Source organism: Lemur catta, chromosome 10 (genome assembly GCF_020740605.2).
Source record: "Lemur catta isolate mLemCat1 chromosome 10, mLemCat1.pri, whole genome shotgun sequence".
NCBI classification, from domain to species: domain Eukaryota; kingdom Metazoa; phylum Chordata; class Mammalia; order Primates; family Lemuridae; genus Lemur; species Lemur catta.
The window spans coordinates 6,166,757-6,185,898 of record NC_059137.1 but is presented as its reverse complement, the minus strand read 5'-3'; the positions used below and the strand labels follow the sequence as shown (position 1 = coordinate 6,185,898).

The 19,142-nt window shown below is 53.3% G+C and overlaps 2 protein-coding genes across 18 annotated transcripts in view; one reads left to right on the top strand and one right to left on the bottom strand.

Moving 5' to 3' along the window:
* The window catches only part of USP20 (ubiquitin specific peptidase 20), a 37,353-nt gene extending 31,336 nt beyond the window's left edge, over window positions 1-6,017 (top strand). For 2 of the 3 annotated variants that reach the window (XM_045563208.1, XM_045563207.1), the window contains exons 18-25: window positions 59-185; window positions 528-697; window positions 777-858; window positions 1,855-1,963; window positions 3,003-3,105; window positions 4,023-4,094; window positions 4,454-4,629; window positions 5,116-6,017. In XM_045563208.1, the coding sequence (XP_045419164.1) occupies window positions 59-185; window positions 528-697; window positions 777-858; window positions 1,855-1,963; window positions 3,003-3,105; window positions 4,023-4,094; window positions 4,454-4,614 (824 nt within the window). In that variant the 3' untranslated portion in view covers window positions 4,615-4,629; window positions 5,116-6,017. The remainder of the gene's footprint in view (window positions 1-58; window positions 186-527; window positions 698-776; window positions 859-1,854; window positions 1,964-3,002; window positions 3,106-4,022; window positions 4,095-4,453; window positions 4,630-5,115) is intronic. The other variant, XR_006737874.1, reaches the window with a different exon arrangement.
* Window positions 6,018-9,688: 3,671 nt separating this feature from the next.
* Window positions 9,689-19,142, bottom strand: part of FNBP1 (formin binding protein 1) — a 123,243-nt gene continuing 113,789 nt past the window's right edge. For 6 of the 15 annotated variants that reach the window (XM_045563191.1, XM_045563196.1, XM_045563198.1 and 3 more), the window contains 3 exons: window positions 17,711-17,832; window positions 17,269-17,408; window positions 13,402-16,741 (listed from right to left, as the gene is read on the bottom strand). In XM_045563191.1, coding sequence (XP_045419147.1) covers window positions 16,563-16,741; window positions 17,269-17,408; window positions 17,711-17,832 — 441 coding nt within the window. In that variant the 3' untranslated portion in view covers window positions 13,402-16,562. Of the gene's footprint in view, window positions 12,706-13,401; window positions 16,742-17,268; window positions 17,409-17,710; window positions 17,833-19,142 lie in introns of those variants that run through there. The other 9 variants (XM_045563192.1, XM_045563199.1, XM_045563197.1 and 6 more) reach the window with 4 other exon arrangements.

The following is a 19,142-nucleotide window of genomic DNA, read 5'->3' as shown; positions in this document are numbered from 1 at the left end:
CCTCCCCCACCCTCCCACCTCCCAGGGTCCCTGTAACCCACCTGCTCTGCCGCCGCAGGTGGGCACTACATCGCCTACTGCCAGAACGTGATCAATGGGCAGTGGTACGAGTTCGACGACCAGTATGTCACCGAGGTCCACGAGACGGTGGTGCAGAACGCCGAGGGCTACGTGCTCTTTTACAGGTGGGCGCTGGGCAGGTCCGCATGGGTCTGCGGGTGCCCCAGTCCCCTGGGACCTGTGGCCTGGACGTCCTGCCACTGCTCCTAGGGTGCCCCCCTGGGTGTGGGTGGGGGAGCAGCCTGGAAGGGTTTGAGCTGAGGGTGGAGTACGGATTCGGGTTTTTAAGAAAGAGCCCTCTGGCTGCTGTGGGGAGCCCAAGGAGGCAGGGTTGAGCCTTCTGCAGGGTCCTGTGGCACAGGGCGGGGACAGTCACCAAGGGGTTCAAGAGGTGGTGGGCAGAGCTGGGCGGGTACACTGGGGTGGTCATGGCAGCGGCCTTGGCACAGCGGCACCCCCCTCCCCAGGAAGAGCAGCGAGGAGGCGGTGCGTGAGCGGCAGCAGGTGGTGTCCCTGGCTGCCATGCGGGAGCCCAGCCTACTGCGGTTCTATGTGTCCCGAGAGTGGCTCAACAAGTTCAACACCTTCGCTGAGCCGGGGCCCATCACCAACCAGACCTTCCTCTGCTCGCATGGAGGTGAGGCGCCCTTCCCGTGGGAGGGTGCACGGCAGGCGGGCCAAGCCCCCAGCCCTCCCCTCCTGTGCTCCTTCCCTAGGCATCCCTCCCAACAAATACCACTACATCGACGACCTGGTCGTCATCCTGCCCCAGAACGTCTGGGAACACCTCTACAACAGGTAAGGTGCTCGCACGGCCAGCCTGCCTCAGGCCTGGCCGGGGCCCAGCTGCGCGGGGAAGGAGGCAGGGGAGGAACGCCACCAGGACCCCACGCGGTCTCTACCTGGGCAGAGGCAGCCCCTGCCTCCAGGTGTCTCGTGAGAATGACACATTGCTTGTGGGAATCCAGTAGGATCCTTCTAGTCACAAGGGACAGGAAACTGGCCCAAGCAAAAGCGAGCATATTAGCCTATTGCACGGAAAGTCCTGGGGGCGCTGGCTGCAGGGCAGGGGCTGGCAGGGGGCCAGGCCTCTCTCCTCCGCCTTGTGCCTGGCTCAGGTGGCTTTTGGCTTGGGCTGCAGGGTGGGGGCAGCTGCTCTAGCCTGGGGGCTTCCACGTTGAAGTCTGTCAAGACCAAGGGCTCTCCCGTCACGCACCAGCCCAGGCCTGGGTCACTCTGCAGCCAGGGGGTGGGGTCTGTCACAGCCGAGCATGTGGTCATACGGGCTGGGAGGGGCCGACTGCGTCTCCCTGGAGCGGCCCTGCTGTACCCAGTTGCCAAGTCAGGAGCAGCCTTCTCCCTGCCCAGCTGCCAGTGGGGGGGTCAGGAACTCTGGGGGATGTGCCCCCAAATCCTGTGGGGTCCTCCATGCTTGGGACACTTACTCTCCTACCTGCAGCCTCCCTGTGATGTCGTCCTGAGGGTCTGGCTGGGGCAGCTCTTGGCCAGCACTGCTCTGCCCAGGAGCCAGCAGATGCGGCGAGAGCGCCAGTCTGCCCTCCAGCCACGAAGCAGGTGCTCTGGGCCCTGTGTACACACAGGTGCCCTGCTGGCTCTGTGAGCCACAGCCTAGTGAGGATGACAGATAAGCAGCACACAGGCCGGGAAGGTGCTGACGGGTGGGGCAGGAGCAGCCGCCAAGTGGAGGGTGGTAATTGCTCCGGCAGGTCCCGCCGCCCCCCTCGCGGAGCCCTCCCTTCAGGGCTTGTTTCTCTCCTCCCACCCTGGGTGCAGGTTTGGGGGCGGCCCTGCTGTGAACCACCTGTACGTGTGCTCCATCTGCCAGGTGGAGATTGAGGCGCTGGCCAAGCGCAGGAGGACAGAGATCGACACCTTCATCAAGGTGCACACAGGAGGGCAGCCTGGGGGACATATGGGGACGTGGGGACAAAAGAGCCCTGAGCAGTCAGACTGTTTGGAAGACGAGTTCTGTAGGCGAGTACACCGTCAGACGTTTAAGAGGACCTTTCCCGGGTGTAGCAAGTGCAGGCCCATCACTTGGCACCTATGGAAAGAATAGAGTCGATGTGTCCTGTGCTCAACCTCGGCTCTGTTGTTCTGGGCTAATAATTCTTTATTATGGGGCTGTCCCGTGTTATAGGTTGTTTAGCAGCATCCCTGGCCTCTAGCCACTAGGTGCCGGTGATAACCAAAATGACCTCTAGACGTTGCCAAGGGTCCCCTGGGTAGTAGAGTCCCCCCCTAGTTGAGAACCACTGGGCTCTGCTGACGGGTGTTGGAAGGTGCCCAAGATAAGCTGTAAGTGAAGACAGCAAGTTACGCAACAGGACTCAGTGCGATCCCGGTTAGAGGAGGGATTTTTGTGACAGAAGCCATGTTTGAGCACGCGGCTCCCAGGCTTACACCCTCCCTGCAGTGCTGCTCTCTCGGGGGACCTGTCACTACAGTGGAGGGGGAAGGGGGGGTGGGCTGAGGGGCCTGTGGGGCCTTCACAGTGGCCAAGCCCCTGGACCTGGACTCTCGGCCCGACTCTAAGCCGGTGTCTCCTACCCGAGACAAGCAGAGCAGAGGGTCGAGGCCGAGGGACTCGCGCTCTGTGTGTATCGGGAAATCCCGTGAGAACAGTCAGTGGTGTGAGCAAATGGCACGTTCTAGTAAGTGGGGGAGATGGCGTCCACCACGTGACCTCAGTTGGGTTACAAGTTGCCAGAGATTCACAGAGTGTTACCAGCAGTGCTGTAGTGGTGGGACACTTCATTTTCTCTGAACGTGTCCAGGAGCTCTAAGTTTTCTACTCTGAGTGTCGGATGTTCCTGTAGGAGCCAGAGGTGAGGGATTGGGGTGGGCCCTTGGGAAATGCAAGCTGAGGGGAAAGGAGGGGCTGACCCCGCCCCTGTCCCCTTCCACCCGGCCCTGCGCAGCTGAACAAGGCGTTCCAGGCCGAGGAGTCTCCCAGCGTCATCTACTGCATCAGCATGCAGTGGTTCCGGGAGTGGGAGGCCTTCGTCAAGGGCAAGGACAGTGGTGAGTTGGCCGGGGCCTGGTGCCCACCCCCGGGAGGCCGCGTGCTGGAAGATGAGGGGTGGTGAGAGGGGGCTCTTCCATCCTCTCGGGGAGCCTGGGGCCTGTGCCCCTCTGCAGTGGGGAGTAGAGTGCTTGGGTGCTCCTCCAGCCCCGAGGTGGGACCTCCCATCGCTGCAGAGCCTGCTGCAGGGGATGACGGTAGGCCGTACCTGCTCTGCCCTGTCCCTTCCCTCTCTGCTCCCCGCAGGTGCCCAGGGCAGGCTGCTGTCATCTCGGGGCCCTTTCCTTAGGGGATTCCGTTGGCCTAGATTATAGGTTTTAGTTGACAGATGGTTTCAGACTCTCAGGGAGTGACTTGGACTGTGTTGTCTGACCCCTTGGATGGACAGAGGCGGAAACAGGCCCCATCACAAGGGACCCCAGGCTTCCCCAAGTCCCCAGGAAAGAGCAGCAGAGCTGAGCCTTCTGGGGCCCAGCAGGGTGGGCAGAGCCAGCGGGTTCCGCTCACAGGGTGTTGGCCATTGCGCAGAGCACGAGCACCGACCAGGATGCAGTTGCTGAGGATCCAGTGGGACAGTGGGTGCCTGGGAAGGGGCTCAGCGAGGGCAGCTGTGTCAGATGAGGTTGTTGTCACGCGCCACTGGCTCCCACTGCAACACGCTGGAGTCTAAAACTGTCACGTGTGTCCTAGAAATTCCTTCTGGGTGGGGGGGGCGTCCAAGGGTGCCTCGAGCCGCTCCCACCTCCCGTAGAGGAGCGTGTGGTGCCCCAGGCGCCACCCCGTTAAAGACTTCACGCCGACCTGGGTGCCTGGGCACCCTCTGTGGTCGCGGGTGCTGGTGTCTCACCTGAGAATGGCTCCGCCTTTGGAGGGTGGAGGGGCCCGGGGGCGCTGAGCCTGAGCCCGTCTGTTCCAGAGCCCCCCGGGCCCATTGACAACAGCAGGATCGCGCAGGTCAAGGGCAGCGGCCACGTCCAGCTGAAGCCAGGTGAGTCTCATGGCCCCAGCCCTGGCCCCGCAGGCTCCCTCTGCCCTTCCGGCTGTCAGGGAGCTGCCTCGTCGCAGCCTGTCCCAGAGTCAGGCTGAGGGTGCGGGCCCCTCACCCCTCATCCCACCCCGCCTTTCCCACCAGCTGCTGCCTGCCCTGCCCTTTGTCAGCCCCATCCCTGGGAAACAAGGAACACAGCCGGAGTGGGGCTTCTGGGGCCTCTGAGGCAAAACGGATATTCCTGGAAAGTTCTGAGACTTTGACAGCTTTGCATAGATGCCCTTGGTTGCCCTCCCACCCCTTTGGGGCCTGGCACTCTGGAGCCCCCTGCCCAGCTGTGCTGCCTCTGTGCCCTGCAGGAGCTGACTACGGGCAGATTTCTGAGGAGACCTGGACCTACCTGAACAACCTGTATGGAGGTGGCCCCGAGATCGCCATCCGGCAGACCGTGGCCCAGCTACAGGACCCGGAGAGCTTACATGGGGAGCAAAAAATCGAAGCTGAGACCCGGGCCATATAACTTGCGGGTCAGCCTGTAAGTTGTCCTGGCCGCGTCCCTCCAGGGGACTCAGGTCCTCTCCTCCCTCTTTTGTCCCCTTGAATGTCCAAAGAGCACGTCCCAGAACACACCTTCCAGGCAGCTGGGGAGGAACCCTGGGTGTGCCAGCTGCGTGCCGGGCGCTCCTGCAGGCCCCACGTGTGCCCCTCCCTGTGCAGGGCGCGCCTGCTCGCAGCGGAGCCGGCCTCTGTAGACAGCCCGGTGCGTAGACACGCGGGCAGGTTGGTTTGGCTCAGCGAGTGATGCTGTCGCTAGGAAACGTGCTCACTTCAGGCTTGTCTAAAGGACCAAGACCAGTGACATTTATTTGGGTCTTAGTCCTGGCAGTGCCCACGTCAGTCACTGTCATTGTTGTGTCCCCCAAACCTGCCCTCTTGCTAGCTCGGGCCCAGCTTTTGTTCCTGGAGCCCGATGCTACTCTCTGAGGCTGTGACCTGGAACAGAGTTGCTGCTGCTTTGCAGGAGTTGTCCCCAAAGATGTGCAGAGGGAGCGGTCAGAGCCGGCACGGAGCAGCTGAAAGCTCCGGGCAGTGAGGGCCTCGTGCTTGTCCTTCCTGGTGGTCCCGCTTCACCCCTGCACCTCCTGCCTGTTACCAGAAAGGCTCCTGAAGTCCTGGGCACTCGCGTCTTCCTGCAGACTAAAGACTCTGGACTCGGTGATTGGGACGCGAGTGGCTGGATTTGCCAGTTGGGGATGTTTGGAGGAGCCAGGCCAGTCACCCCGTGCTGCTGAGCCTGCCCCTGATTGGCTGCCATTCGCCTTGCAGTTCAGCAGACCCTCCCCGTGGACTGTGTGCCAAGCCCCCACCAAGGACCCAGATGGTGACACCGAAATACCTCACAGCTGCTGATGCAGCTTCCCTGGGGCTGATGCTGCAGAAGACACTTCCCTTCTGCCCCACGGGCCTGCCCGCCCTGGGGACTGAGCGCAGGGGCAGCTCCCACACGTGGGTCCTTGGAAGCGCCGAGGCTGAGGCTTGTTCCCAGTGGCATCCCAGCCCCCAGGGCGAGGTCCTCACCTCATGAGGGAGAAACAGATGGGGGTGGGGAAAGGGTCCTGGGGCCAAGCCCCCAAACTGCTGTGGCCTTCATGTGTGGAGAAGCCGACGCTGGTGAATTCCAGCAGGCCCAAGCCTCACTGCTGGGATTTTGCTTTACCGGAGCCTGCTCCTTCCCCGCCAAGTCGGCGGCCGCTGGTGGAATTTCTTCACATGGGCCACGGTCTTCTCAGAGCTGCCACCGCAGAGCCCTTGTGGTGCTGCTGCACTTCGGCCGTGGAGTCCACTGTGCAGGTTGTGACTGCCCCAGGTCTGCGAGGTCCGGCTTGTGCTCAGAATGTCATAATAAACAGATGCGTCCCTGCAGCCCGCACTGTTGCCTCTGCACTCCCTGCGGCTGACTCTGTCCTGGAGGGAAAGGTGGCGCTCCCGCACCTGTGGGGCAGGGTGGAGGGTCTTCTGTCCTCGCAGGTCTGTCCAGCCGTGGTGGTCATGTTACAAGTGACTGGCGTGGGCGGGGTCTTTGTGCAGGGCTTCCTGAAGCCAGGGCCCATCTGGATGGAGGCTGCCAAGGCTGGGGGACGCGGAGGCCAGGCCACTTTTGACACCCGTCAGCGCCTTGCCTTTCTTGTAGCCCAGAGAAGCAGAGCCAGGTGTGGGCAGTGGGCGAAGTCAGCACATCCCATAGGCTGGTCCGCCACTGGCCACCCAGACAGGTGGCTGCCTCCCTCCCAGGGCCTGGGCCCCTGGAGAGGGCGGCCCTTTCCTCACTGCAGCCTCTGCTGTCAGCGCTGGGGGCTCCCGGTGCTGCTGTTCTACAGTCCTGCCTTTTTCACTGGGTTTTCACTTTTTGGGCTTTTTTTTTGGGGGCGGGTAAGAATTTGAGACTTTATATATTACTTTAAAAACACTTGTAAAATCCCATCAGATATGAATATAGAGAAACATGTTCAACATAAAGAATGAAAAGATGGGTGACAAGGGCCTGCCCCCGGGGCTGACCCCTCCTTGCTTGCATGTCACTCAACCCTCTTTTAGTTATATTATGCGTGTAGCTCTGCGATATTTTTAGCTTCGCTCACATTTGAAGGTTATATAGCTATGAAGTGCCGTGGTCCATGTTTTGTGACTGACGTTTCTTTAACATGGAAGATGAGAATGAATTTTGTCTGGAGGATTTACTTTGCAGGTTTGGAGACATTTCTTGCACTATGGGAAGGTGACAGAGAAATAGGTACCAGTTTGTCTCAATGTTTCCTTCATACTGAGACACCTGGCTTTTAGGGCTCAGTCAGACTTAGTTTCCGGAGTCTGTGGTGGTTCACCTCAGACGAGCTGGGCAGGAAACGCTCTGCGCCCTGGCTCCTTCCGTGCGCTGCTCTGTGCCTGGGCGTGGCGCCAGCAGGCCTGTTAGAGGGGCTGGGAAGCCACCCTGCAGCGTGGGGGCATCTACAGGCGAGGTGTCGCCTTAGGCACCGGCCTCTCCACCTGCCTGTGGTTCTTCTCACAAACCTGCCCCAGAAAATACATTTGCAAGGTGCAGCCGCCTGGAAAGAGTAGTCTCCTACCTTAGTTCTATTGCAAATTCAGTGCCAACGTAAACTATCCCCATCCCCAGAATCTCACGCTGCCTCATTCTGGGGGTAGTAAGTGGGCTTTGGGAATGGCACCTCCCTCTGGCTATTCCGTGCTACAACTTTACCTGCTGACGCACAAACTTGTTTGCTGTAGCAAGGGCGAGACAAGTGCGTAGGAAATTTTTTTTTTTGTTTAAGAGGGACTAAGTCTTACCCTGTTGCCCAGGCTAGAGTGCAGTGGCGGGATCAGAGCTCGCTGCAGCCTCCAACTCCTGGCCTCAAGCCATCCTCCCGCCTCGGCCTCTGGAGTGGCTGGGACTACAGGCAGCTCAAGTGCAGAAGAAATTAGTGCCTGTGGGGAAAGCTATGAAAAAGCAGCAAACATTGTGGGCAAATTATGCTCTGGAAAGCGGTCTCAGGGATGTAGCCTCCAGCCCTTCCTTTGATCAGATCCCAGCGACCAGCCCAGAGCTGCAACTGGAGGGGGTCCTGAAGGATGCAGGCAGGGCCCACCCAGCGCAGCTGCCCAGCGCAGCCGGAGGACCACACCCCTGAGCCACCCTGGGGCTGGGCCCCGCGGGTGCCTGGGTGGAGAGGATCCTTCTTGCTCCCCAGCCAGGGAGGGTGGATCCCGGTGAGTGTTTCGCCCCATAGCTTTTGGCCGCTTAGCACTGAGGACAAAGGTACATGGGGGCCTTTCTGTGCTTCTGTACCTTTTGTGGCCCAGAGATGTCCCCAGCTGATGTCACTCACATACCGTCTGGATGGAGAAGTGTTTATATCAATGCCTAATGAGCACTTGGTGCAACTCTGGAGAAATAGTTCCCGACATGTGCAGAGGGCGCCAGGTGCCAGCTGGCAGCCCTCACGCCTTACTCCCGGGTCTCAGAGGGTGCTGGCCACACAGCTCACCCCTGCCCTTCCCGGGAAAGGGCACAGGGCCAGGGACGAGGCCTCATCTAGGCGGGCGTCGCTGCCTGGGCCCTGCTTTTTCCCTCCGCGGTTCGTCTTTGGCAGCAGCAGGTCCGAGTTCGATTTTCGGGCTGTCGGATGGATTTCAAAGTTTCAGAATCTCTTGCTTTAATAAAAACAAAAGGGAGGTGCTTTAATAAAAACAAAACGGAGGGGCATACCTGAACCCCCGGCCTCTGACCCCTTCCATTTCATTCCTGGTCATCCCTGGGGGCCTCCTCAGGCTCCTGTCCACGCTCTGCCTCCTGCTACCACGAGGGGGCGCCGCTGGCCCTGCGGACAAACCACCGCCCATGCCCGGGCGCGCCCAGGGCAGGTGGGGTTGGCGGGGGCGGCCGGGCGGGCTGGTATTTCCTGACCTACCGGAGTAGCCTGGCCCACAGGTCTGTGCCTCTCCGGAGCCTCTGAGTCAGGAGTTTCCTGCTGTTTGAAACTATGGCTTCAAGAGGCTTCCTCAGTGCACCCCAAAAGGAATCGTGTGGCAACACATCGCCTAGTGGCTTCCACTGTTCCCAAGCTATGAGGAATGGTGTCTACACCGGAGGAAACGGAGGCCCCAAATCAGCAAATGCAGCTCCAGGCGCCTCAGTGTGGTGGCAAGGCCCTTCGCAGAAGGCAGGCCCCGGGGAGACAGTTGGGAGCACCCCATCTCCTGTCCACGGCTGTCAGCGTCCAGAAAGAACATGCTGAGAACCCAGACAGGCGCGTTCCACTTAGTATGATGATAGATTGACCTTGCCCGGGCACCATACAAGCTCTCGCTGAGGACCAGCAGCTGTGGCCCGGCCCATCCTCCCCAGGTGCTCATGAAGCCGGTTACCTGCACCTGCGGGAGGAGGCGCCGCCCCCACCCTCCGTGTGTTGACCTTGGCCCAGCAGGGCTGCCCTGCCCACGCTTGCTGTAGCTGCTAATATTTCATTCCCTGGAGAACTGTCTTCCTAAAACAGCTCTGAAACACCTTAGGAAACACAAGCGTGGGCACAAACCATCATGTCTTCCCCCAAAAGGCTGGGGTGAAATTCTCAAACCTGGTTGTGGAAACAGCCTCCTGCTAGTAGCACACGCCCTGCGGGTGCCAAGCCCACCCTTTATAGTTGTCCCGAAACCGCTCCGTGCTGCCTGCAGCTTCAGACACCAGTGGTTCCAGCCGAGCTACCAAGAGCATGGGCTTGGGTGCTGGTGACACCAGGTCATCCATGGAACTCAGACATGGTCACATGCCACCACCTCCCCCCGCCCCTGCCCAAGCAACGGTGTCCCCCAAAAGGCTAGAGTGGCCACCAGCTGAATCTCTATGCCAAAAAAAAGAGCCTCCCTAAATCCTCGCACCTGGATGTCCCATCAGTGTCCGCCAGCCTTCCCCTCAGTGGCTGGGGCTGGCATTTAGAGCTGGCTAGGTCTCCAGCCCAAGGGGCTTCTGACAACACTGGGCTGCTTGCACAATTAGTCGCCTCTTCACGCAACAAAACAGTCCCATGACACTGTGCCAGAAGTTATACTTTTATTTAACATTTAGAGGATGAACATATAGTTACAAGGTCAATAGAAGCCTTCCAATGGAAGCACTTTATTTGGTTTAATTCCATCTCCAGAGACAAATGGGCAATCCCAGGACCTTCACAATGGCGACGGGCCTTCACAACGGTGGCATGCCTCCAAAGTTCAGAGTTAGTGCAACACACATAAAAAGTTTAAAGGTGCTCAACATCAGGTTAAAATAGAATTTTGGGTCTTTTTTTAAAAAGAAGTTTTTGGATGACATAAGCCCAGCAGGCAGAGCCAATAAGAAACATGAAACCAAAATTTCTGGAAAAATATTTAGTATTAACATAACTCTTTTATGTTGTGTAAACTTTCTTCTGTAATCACAGATGTTACCAAAAGGCATCAGAGGCCCTTGTGCTATGCTGGTTAGACAAGCCACAGGCTTATCTCCAAGACGAGCGTGATAAAAACCCAAAGGGAAATCCCACTACCGCTTCCCAGGCCTTTTCATTTTCTCCCATCCTGCAATGGAAAAACTGGGTAAATGACAAGTTCCTCTCTTTTCATTTTGTTTTTAAGTCATTTTCAGGGCAGGTTCTTTTAAAATTAGTCATCTTACAACACAACACTATTCTAGCATTGGCAGAGGAATGACAGGCCGTGGACGGGGGTGGGGGGAAGCTCGCGGGAAAGCGCCCGTGCCTACTCTGCGCAGCGGCTCCATAGTCACGTGTGCAGGATTTCACAGTAGGATCCCAGAGTGAATGATGCACCTCGACTACCACGGAGTAACTCGTTTACTCTAATGAGCCCAGCTGGGACAGCGGTGCTCTCTCCACGAAGCCACGCAGACTGGCAGAGAAGCAGACGCCAAGGTTAAACAGTTAAACGCACTCGTCGTCCATTCTTTTTTGGACACAGGTGGTACAGAAGGTTAAAAAAGGACACAGGGACACGAGGATACAAGCATATCCTATATTGGATGTGACAGACATTCAAAGAACAAATCACTACAGCTTATACCTTTTCCCCTATGCTGCAAGAAACTAATCTATTTGGACCCATAACAGGAAAGATGCGACGCACATGCATTCCCGAGGTTCTAAAATCAGATTTAAAAAACTCATTGAGCATCCTTGTGGGTGGAGAGTGGTCAGCCTGACTTGGCAGAGTTCGAAGTCCCTGGAGACACCTGTGCACCCTGTTGGCGGAGGGGCCCCTTCTTGGAGCGCGGGGCCCGCCGTGCCGGCCACGCACCGGCTGGTTCGCAGGGACGGAGGTCAGGCCCTGTCTCTTCTCGCCCTTCAGTATCCCGGCTGCCAGCTTCCGTCTCATCCGCCAAGCCCGCTCTCTCCTGTGACTGCGGAGTGTGCCACAGTAGGGTTGCCTGTTGCAGAGACGGGAGCCTCGAGACTTCTGAGGCCGCAGAGGCTCTCCAGCCGGCCGTGGTCAGTGCCCCGGGCTTAGCCTCGATTTGGGGGAGAAAGAGCGAGAGAAGGCTCATGCTTGCTCACTTCTTAACCCTGAAGCCACTTCCTCTCCAGCCACTCACCCTGGCACGTCCTTGTGGTGCAGGCCTGTTCCCGAGGGTCGACCGAGCTGCTCCTGAAGGGTGGTGTGTGGTCACCCTGCTTTGCTGAGACAAGCGACTGCCCAGTTTCTACACACGGGATGAGCCACGAACAAAGACAGGCCCGACTCTCAGGGCCTGGCGCTTCCGTCCCTGTCCCTCTGGCTCCTGTGGGACTTCCTTGTCTTAGATTCATAGACGTCAAGAAGAATTGAGGATGCTTGAGGTGACCGCCTAGTTACAAAGCCAAGCAGAAGAGTGAGGTGCCCAGTTCACCCTTCCGCTTCCGCCGGCCGGCCCGTCCGCAGGAACTCGCAGCCGACTCTTGCCCTTGACCGTGTCTGCACCGAGTGAGGAGAGAGGCTGAGCTGCTCTAAGGTGGGGGCCACAGGCTACAGGACCTTGGTTTCTCCTCAAAGATCCATAAGGGGAAGGAAACTTAGCTCCAGACACAAACTCTGTTAATTCTGCACGACCTGAAGAGCGTGTGATAAAATGCAGAAGCGGTGGCCACAGGACACTGAAGGACCAGAGGCACAGGGTCTTTGGTGATGGCTGCGCTGGAATGCTAAGATGCTCACCGAGGGCTCAGGGAGGAGCGGTGTTCGCTCTGCAGTGAGCGGGCGCAGACGGGAGATGCTCACGGCCACCCCCCGCGGGCCTTGGGGACAGGGAGCCAGGGAGGGCAGGCCGAGGTGCTCCTCGTGAGAGGTGGACACAGGCAAGACGGCAGGCCGGGCCCTGGAGACAGGGCTCCCGACAAAACGTGTGCCTGTTCCCCGAGCCCGCCGGGCGCCGAGGCCGAGCAGGCGATGTTTAGCGCGAGGCACGAGCCCAGCATCAGAGAAGGACCACTGAATACTTAACGGTCTTGGGAAAGGAGGAAGTATTTCCTAAGGTGATCGTCCCGGACATGTCAGTGACAGCTGGGAGCTCAGTCTACCTGGTGTACGTCTGACCCTGCAGGTCCTGTCCTGTCAGTCTCCCCGGGAGACCGGCGGCGGCGAAGTTTCCACAGAAGGCACAGTGTGAAATGCGGAAGGACCGGCCAGCACGAGCCCGGGTGGACTGAGGGCCCAGGAGGGAGCAAGGGAGGGGTGGGCGCGTGTGTCCCACCGTCTTGGTGGCCTGCGAGGGTGGGGAGGGGAGCGATGGGGATGACCCTGCTGTGAGGGGAACGTGGGGGAGAGGCCTGGCCCCCCTCAAGGCAGCCAGACAGGCCGTGGGAGGAGCTGGGCCACAAGTAGCAAGCTGCAAAGAGAGGACAGGGAAAGGCCAGCGCCACACGCGGGGATGTGGCTGCAGGTGGGGGCCGCATCCCAGCAGCACGGGCAGGGCACCGTGGCCGCAGGGGCACTGGGGGCTGTGGAGACAAGCAGGCCAGGCCGAGGGGTTTCTCCTGGGAAGGCTCACCCGAGGCTTGCACAGGCGTACACCACCTTTAGGAATCTAGAACACAAAAAGAAAAAGAGAAAGCCTCTGTTAGAGAAGGCAGCAGGTTAGAGGCGGGCATTTTGCTCTGGGCTGCAAACTGCTCCGCCCTGGGCAGAGGGGAGGGGAGGGAGGGGAGGGAGGGGGAGAGGAGGGGCTTTAGAGCAATGGGTTACTACAGGGTACATCCCAGGTAAGGAACTTTCACGGTTTAGCTTGGACCCTTAGCTAGTCTGTACTTCAGGGTTAAGAGAAGCCCAAAACAGAGGCTGATGCAGCCGTCCATCCCAACTCTCGTTTCTGATAAGTTTAGTTTCAAGGGAAACAAATGGATGTTTCTTAGAATGGTGCAAGGAAGATGAAGGCCTGATTCCCTCTCTGACTGACACTCCTGGTTCTTTAGCTGCACAGTGTAAAATCTTCGGAGAAAAGGAAAACTGGTCACTCTTATGTTCACTCAGCAATAAACAGTGAAAGTTCTTTACCCTCGGGTGGGAGGAGAGAAACACGACACACAGACTGTTCAGGCCCTTGAGTCCACACAGGGTAAGAAACAGGGAAGATGTCATCATTGAAAAGGGGGTGGAAGGCAGAATTTTTAAAAAGCATTTGGCCAGAAAAATTCCCCATTACTAAAGATGAAAGAGTTAAGTATTCATATTACACAGGATAATTTTCTTGGAAAGGTGAAAAATCACTTAAAATACACACCAATGAGGAAAAACATAACGTTTATTAGAGAGGCAGATACGAGGGTACAATTAAAAGATGCCAGACAGATTCTTTTCTTTTAGGATAAGAATAGAAAGAAACAATCATTTTGGCCACATTAAAACAAAACTTACTCAGAACCCAAGTGTTTATAATAAACTCAGTGCAGAGCAGCCGGCAGGGGACCTGGCTACCAGCGCAGGAGGCCAGGAGGCTTCCCAGCAGTTACGAAAACAGAAAGGTCATTAGGCAGCAGAATCACCAATAAAACAAACAGATAAAAGAGTAAAACGTGAAATCAATTAATTCAAGTACTTCTTTTAGTTTTTAAATTGCAGCATATACAAATATATTCTGTGGAGGGAATTACGGACATGTTTAACAGAAAGCAATTTGAAAAAACAAAAACAAAACCACAAAAGAAGAAAGTCACAATCCAGTTGACCAATTGGAAGTTACTCCAGTCTAAATAGTTTGGCAATTATTAAATAAGCACGTTGTAGAGACACACACACACACACACACACACACACACACACACACACACACACAGTGCACCGGCATTATTAAAAAAAAACAACCGCCCCGGCTACAGGCAGCAGGAAGCAGCAGCCCTGCTCAGGCTGGAGGAGTCTAAGGGGAGCGGTGTTTTCTGGGAAGTCGCGCAGACTCGTTAAGGAAGGTAGGGAGGAAAGGCTTCTACATACACATTATTAACCTCTCAGTGTAGCTGTCAAGTAAAAGGTGAAAACTTTACCAACAGCTGAGATTTTGCTTCTTTTATTTTTAACAGAAAACTGTTGCAAGAAAACTAGTATACTTGGGGTGGAAATGGAGATTCCTGATTCTTTGGGAATTGTTCCAACGTTTTCTAATACTTCACGCATGGACTAAATGGAACCGAAACTACAAAATATCTTCACTGTTTAGTCAATATTATATAGGTGCATCTGGTTAGTTACTGAGGCATACACCTTAATAATTGTAAATTTATGTGTCCAAACCAACACCCCCTCCTCACAAACCAATTGGGCTATTTTCTGAATCAAATTTGCATAGCTCTAAAGAAAAAAAAACACAACTTGACAGAATGCCCTATTTTCAGAGCAGGTTTTTGAAAGGCTAATGTTGTTTTACCCCATTTTAGACTTTTTCAGTGTCTAGTTGGCTTTCTCCCGTAGTACATAGGCTGGAAATGAGTTCATGATTGGATAGAAAGGTCAGATTTTAATATCTTAGGTTCCCCATTCACTTGGTTACACACAAAAAGCTGGAAACTTCCTACTGCTCATTAAAACTAATCCCTGTTGTTAAAGGGTCAGCTGATTTTCTTTTCTTGCTGCAATTCTTACAAAGGAGAACTGAAAACACTTCCCCCAAAGAGGCCCAAGGTCAGGAGGAGTGGCTTTACGGATGTTATGTAAGGGAAAGTATTCCAAAGAAATTTTAACTACAAAATTCACATATATTTGAAAAATCATGCTGACCAACGACAGCTTCCTGCTTTTGATACTGGGCTGTAGCTGTGTAAGATACAGCCACTGGGGAAACAGAGTGGAGGGTACGTGGGACCTCTCTGTATTGTCTTTGCAACTGCCTGAGAGTCTGTCCTTATTTCCAAATGAAAAGTGTGTTTTAAAAAAAATCAGGCTGTCATTAAGTAAAGATGACTAAATTCCATTTTGGTGGCTCTTGTGAAATTTAAGGGAATTTGCTGCTGGAATCTTGAAACACAACAACAAGCACCTATGACTCCTGCCAGGTTCTAGAGCCCGGATGTGCAGCTATTGCTTTGGAAAATCAGCTTGAAATTGACTTGAGCTTATAAAATGAGCCCACAACATAGAGGCAAGAAGCTAATTTCCTACTTAAAAGTAAGAAGGACACACATAAAGAATTTTCAAAGTCAAATAAAAAGAGAATCTTAACCCAACACCTTCATTCTGACCCATGTATAACTGGTTCTCTGTGATCTCAGTATAGATTCTGGCAATGGGCACAATAAAATTCTGGGCTTGGTAACCGTCTATGCATGTGACCAATTTCATATCTACCCTCCCGCCTTAGTGCCAATTTAAAAACGTAAATTCCCAAGTGGCCCAGATTCCTTAAAGATGATGAAACATTTTATTTTAATCTGGCTACAGTTAATTATATAAAATGAGCCAGACATTCTAAAACAATTTCCAGGAAATTCAAATATTGCCCATGATTTAAAAAAAAAAACTCCCCCCTTTGCAAAGTAATGCGCCTGTGGAGAAGCTGCTCCTGCACCATGCTCCACCGACAGCCCCGCCCGGCGAGTCTGAGCTGAATGCCTCTGCTTGCCGCAAAACTCCAGCAGAAACAACGACCAAGCGTGAGAAAATCACAGCCAAAGGGAGCTGAGGTGTAGCCATGACCTGCTTTTAAATAAGCTGATCTAGACGGCATCGGCATATCTGATCAACAGTCAATTTGGTGGAAGATCAGTAACGTCTTGTGAAAATCAACTGGTTAATTGACCAAATTTTTCCACATTTGAATTGGTTGTTTGGGATCATATAGACATTATCGGATAATCATGATGATCTAACAATGATTTAACCATGTTTAAGTAAAAATACATACTTTGGTACCAATATAAGAATCTTATTTACTTCTGTACTCAAGAAGGGGGAAATTTTATTTTAATCATGACTTCCTCCCAAGTGAATGATTATAAAATTTAACAAACTAGCATAGTTTATTTATTAAGTTATAAAATGTAACCTCCTAACGTAACTCAATTTATGGTGGATACCAGATAGAAACGAGAGAACTGATGTCTTCTGCAGCCAAGTGACATGTGTGGACTTTCTAATTCAGAGATATTGATTGGAAGTTAGAATAAAACTTTGTTATCTACAGATGCTGCCAAAGGAAGAAACGTTTATCGGATTTTGAATGACATAGTTGTAAATTGGCAGTTGGCAGCTTTCCACATAAAATTTCATCAGCGAGAAGCTTGATCATAGTCAAACTAGACAAGGCAGCTCAGGTGCACAGTGCCTGCAAGTCCACCGGGAGACTACATGAAACGTGCACGTGGCGTTCTCCGTCCAGCCTCATGAAGAACTGCCTGTAACAGCCACAGTTGTGGGAAGAAACAACTCCAATTTTTTAAAAGTTTTTTTTAAGTGGTATTAAATATAAGTCTTAGCACCTTTGGCATTTTTGTCCAAATAGACTTCGACGTATGAAGTGGGGACGTAACCCTCTTCATCTTCATTTCTCCGAATGCGGGTCCACCCGTCACCTTTGTCTTCCTCTATGACATACAGTGTTTCTCCTTCAACTACAGAAATGGTTCCTTCATTCTGACCTGAAAAAGCAATATCAGAATAGTTTAGGGGTCTTGTCAAATTCAGGTAGAAAGCAAATAGCAATCTTTGTGATGAAATGAGTGTAGTAAAAGATGAGGCCCTGCCAGGTGCGGTAGCTCACGCCTGTTATCCCAGCACTTTTAGGAGGCTGAGGTGGGAGGATCACTTGAAGTCCAGGACAAGACCAGCCTGAGCAATATAGTGAGTCCCCATCTTTACAAAAAGTAAAAAAAGTTAGCTGGGTGGCACATGCCTGTAGTCCCAGCTATTCAGGAGGCTGAGACAGGCGGATGACTTGAGCCCAGGAATTCGAGGCTGCAGTGAGCTATGATCACACTGCTGCATTCCAGCCTGGTGACAAACTAAGACCCTGTCTCTATAAAACTACTACGACTATCAGTAGGACAAAAGCGTAGCAGAGAAAGAGCTGCAAGGCTTCTAAGGAAAGGTCTGGTCACAGAAAGAGAAGAGTGGCTCAGATATGGTTTATAAAAGGCAGGGGAATCCAGCTGACATGAAGTGTCACCTTCAAATGTGTAGAGAGCTTTGCAAGTCCCTATGGCAGGAAGGGGTTCCTCATCATCAAACTCATCATCGAAATCCGTGGCCAGCACCTTCACCTCACTCTCCTGGCTTTGCTCCTCTGTATAACTGCCATCTGGGCTGCTCAAGAGAGGAAAACACACAGCCACTATAGCGACCGACCCCAGGGAGGACTTGAATTTAGTCCTGTGACCGCATGCAACCCCCCTCCAGTGTTGTCATTAAGACCCTTTTAAATCACCCCACATGCTTAGATCACCACCCATGTTCAATTATAAATTTGCACCACAGGAAGAATCAGAGGTCAATCCTAACAGATATTTGGCATCTAACAAGTGCCTTATGCTCATTTCCAAATTCTGGAATTTAGCAATGAATGCAAAGCAAATCTCTGCCAGAGCACAGGCGCTACACAGATACTGTACCTCTCCCGGTCTTGTGCGCAGTTGTTGACTGTTGGTGGGTGCTGGCTGTCGTACAGGCCACTCTGCCGCCGGGCCTGCTCGCTGCGTGCGGGGAGTCGGCCTTCAACCTCAGCCAGCCAGGCCTGGAAACAAAGCAATGAAAGACTCTGGCCTAAGTTCATCTGAAGGCCAGACCATGGAGTCTTAATGCCCCAAATGCAGGGGCTGCTCTTCAGTCATTTAAACTGATGCAAGAAGGTCCACATGGGGACAGGGTGTCTACATCACCCGCATTTGCCTGTATAGATGTACTCAAAGGTAGCTGCTTCGATTTCACCCGAAGTTGGAGAAGTGGAAGCAAACTCATATTTATGCAATTGCCCACAACGTGGCAGAAAGAATACTGTTCTGTTTTATACCCTTGTGCTTTAAGCATCTGTATGATCTTGGATAAGTCTTTTCCAGTTCCTACTGGTTCCAAAAATTCTGTGATCATGAGGTTACCCTGGGATACATGAGGGTACAGCTACACTTATGCACTGACTCGATCTGAAAGCCACAACTCCCATTTTTCAGGAGTGCAATGCAATTTTTTGTAATAGTGATGAAACTTGTATGTAGGAAATCAAAGTGGATAAAATTATCTTCAGCATTATTTGAAATAGTTTAAAGAAGACAAAGGAATAAAAATGATCAGAAAAGGATATTTCTAGGTTGCAAAAGCTCAATGGAACATTAATAACTTATTAACGAATTCTAAAAAGAATGCAAAAAAAGGCCGTATTTGACACTTCATTGCTAGAAATAATCTATTCTGATTAGAATCAGCAGTTGCTAATTTATTTTTTCATGTTCTCTAGTCTCTCTCTCTCTCTTTTTTTTTTTTGGAGACAGGGTCTTGCTCTGTCACCCAGGATAGAGTGCAGTGGCATCATCCCAGCTCACAGCAACCTCAAAGTCCTGGGCTCAAGTGATCCTCCTGGCTCTGCTTCCCAAAATGCTAGGGTTATAGGTATCAGCCACTGCCTCCGGCGGCTCTCTAGTCCTTAAATCTGGTGGGGGTAGTGGCTTATAGCTTTTGAGTTTACCTCTCTTTCCTTAACATATTTATTATTTGTGTACCCTACCTATTTTTACACATATAACCTTTCCAGAGTAGGTCCTCTGAAAGAATAACATATTTCAGGTGATTTTTTTCATTGTCTTTTTGAATCACTATGCTGATGGATGGCTCGATACTCCCAATTATATGAACATGAGATGAAGCAGGCCAAACTTAAGTGAAACACTTAAAAGACAACACTGTATATAAATACAACTTTCAACACAGTCACTTTTAAGAGACACAATTAAAACTGGATATGCTGAAAAGCAGAACACTGGGCAGGTAACAGTGTATTTTTTCTTTTACTGTAACTCATGGAACAGCCTGGCAGTCCCAGCTGCCACCTGC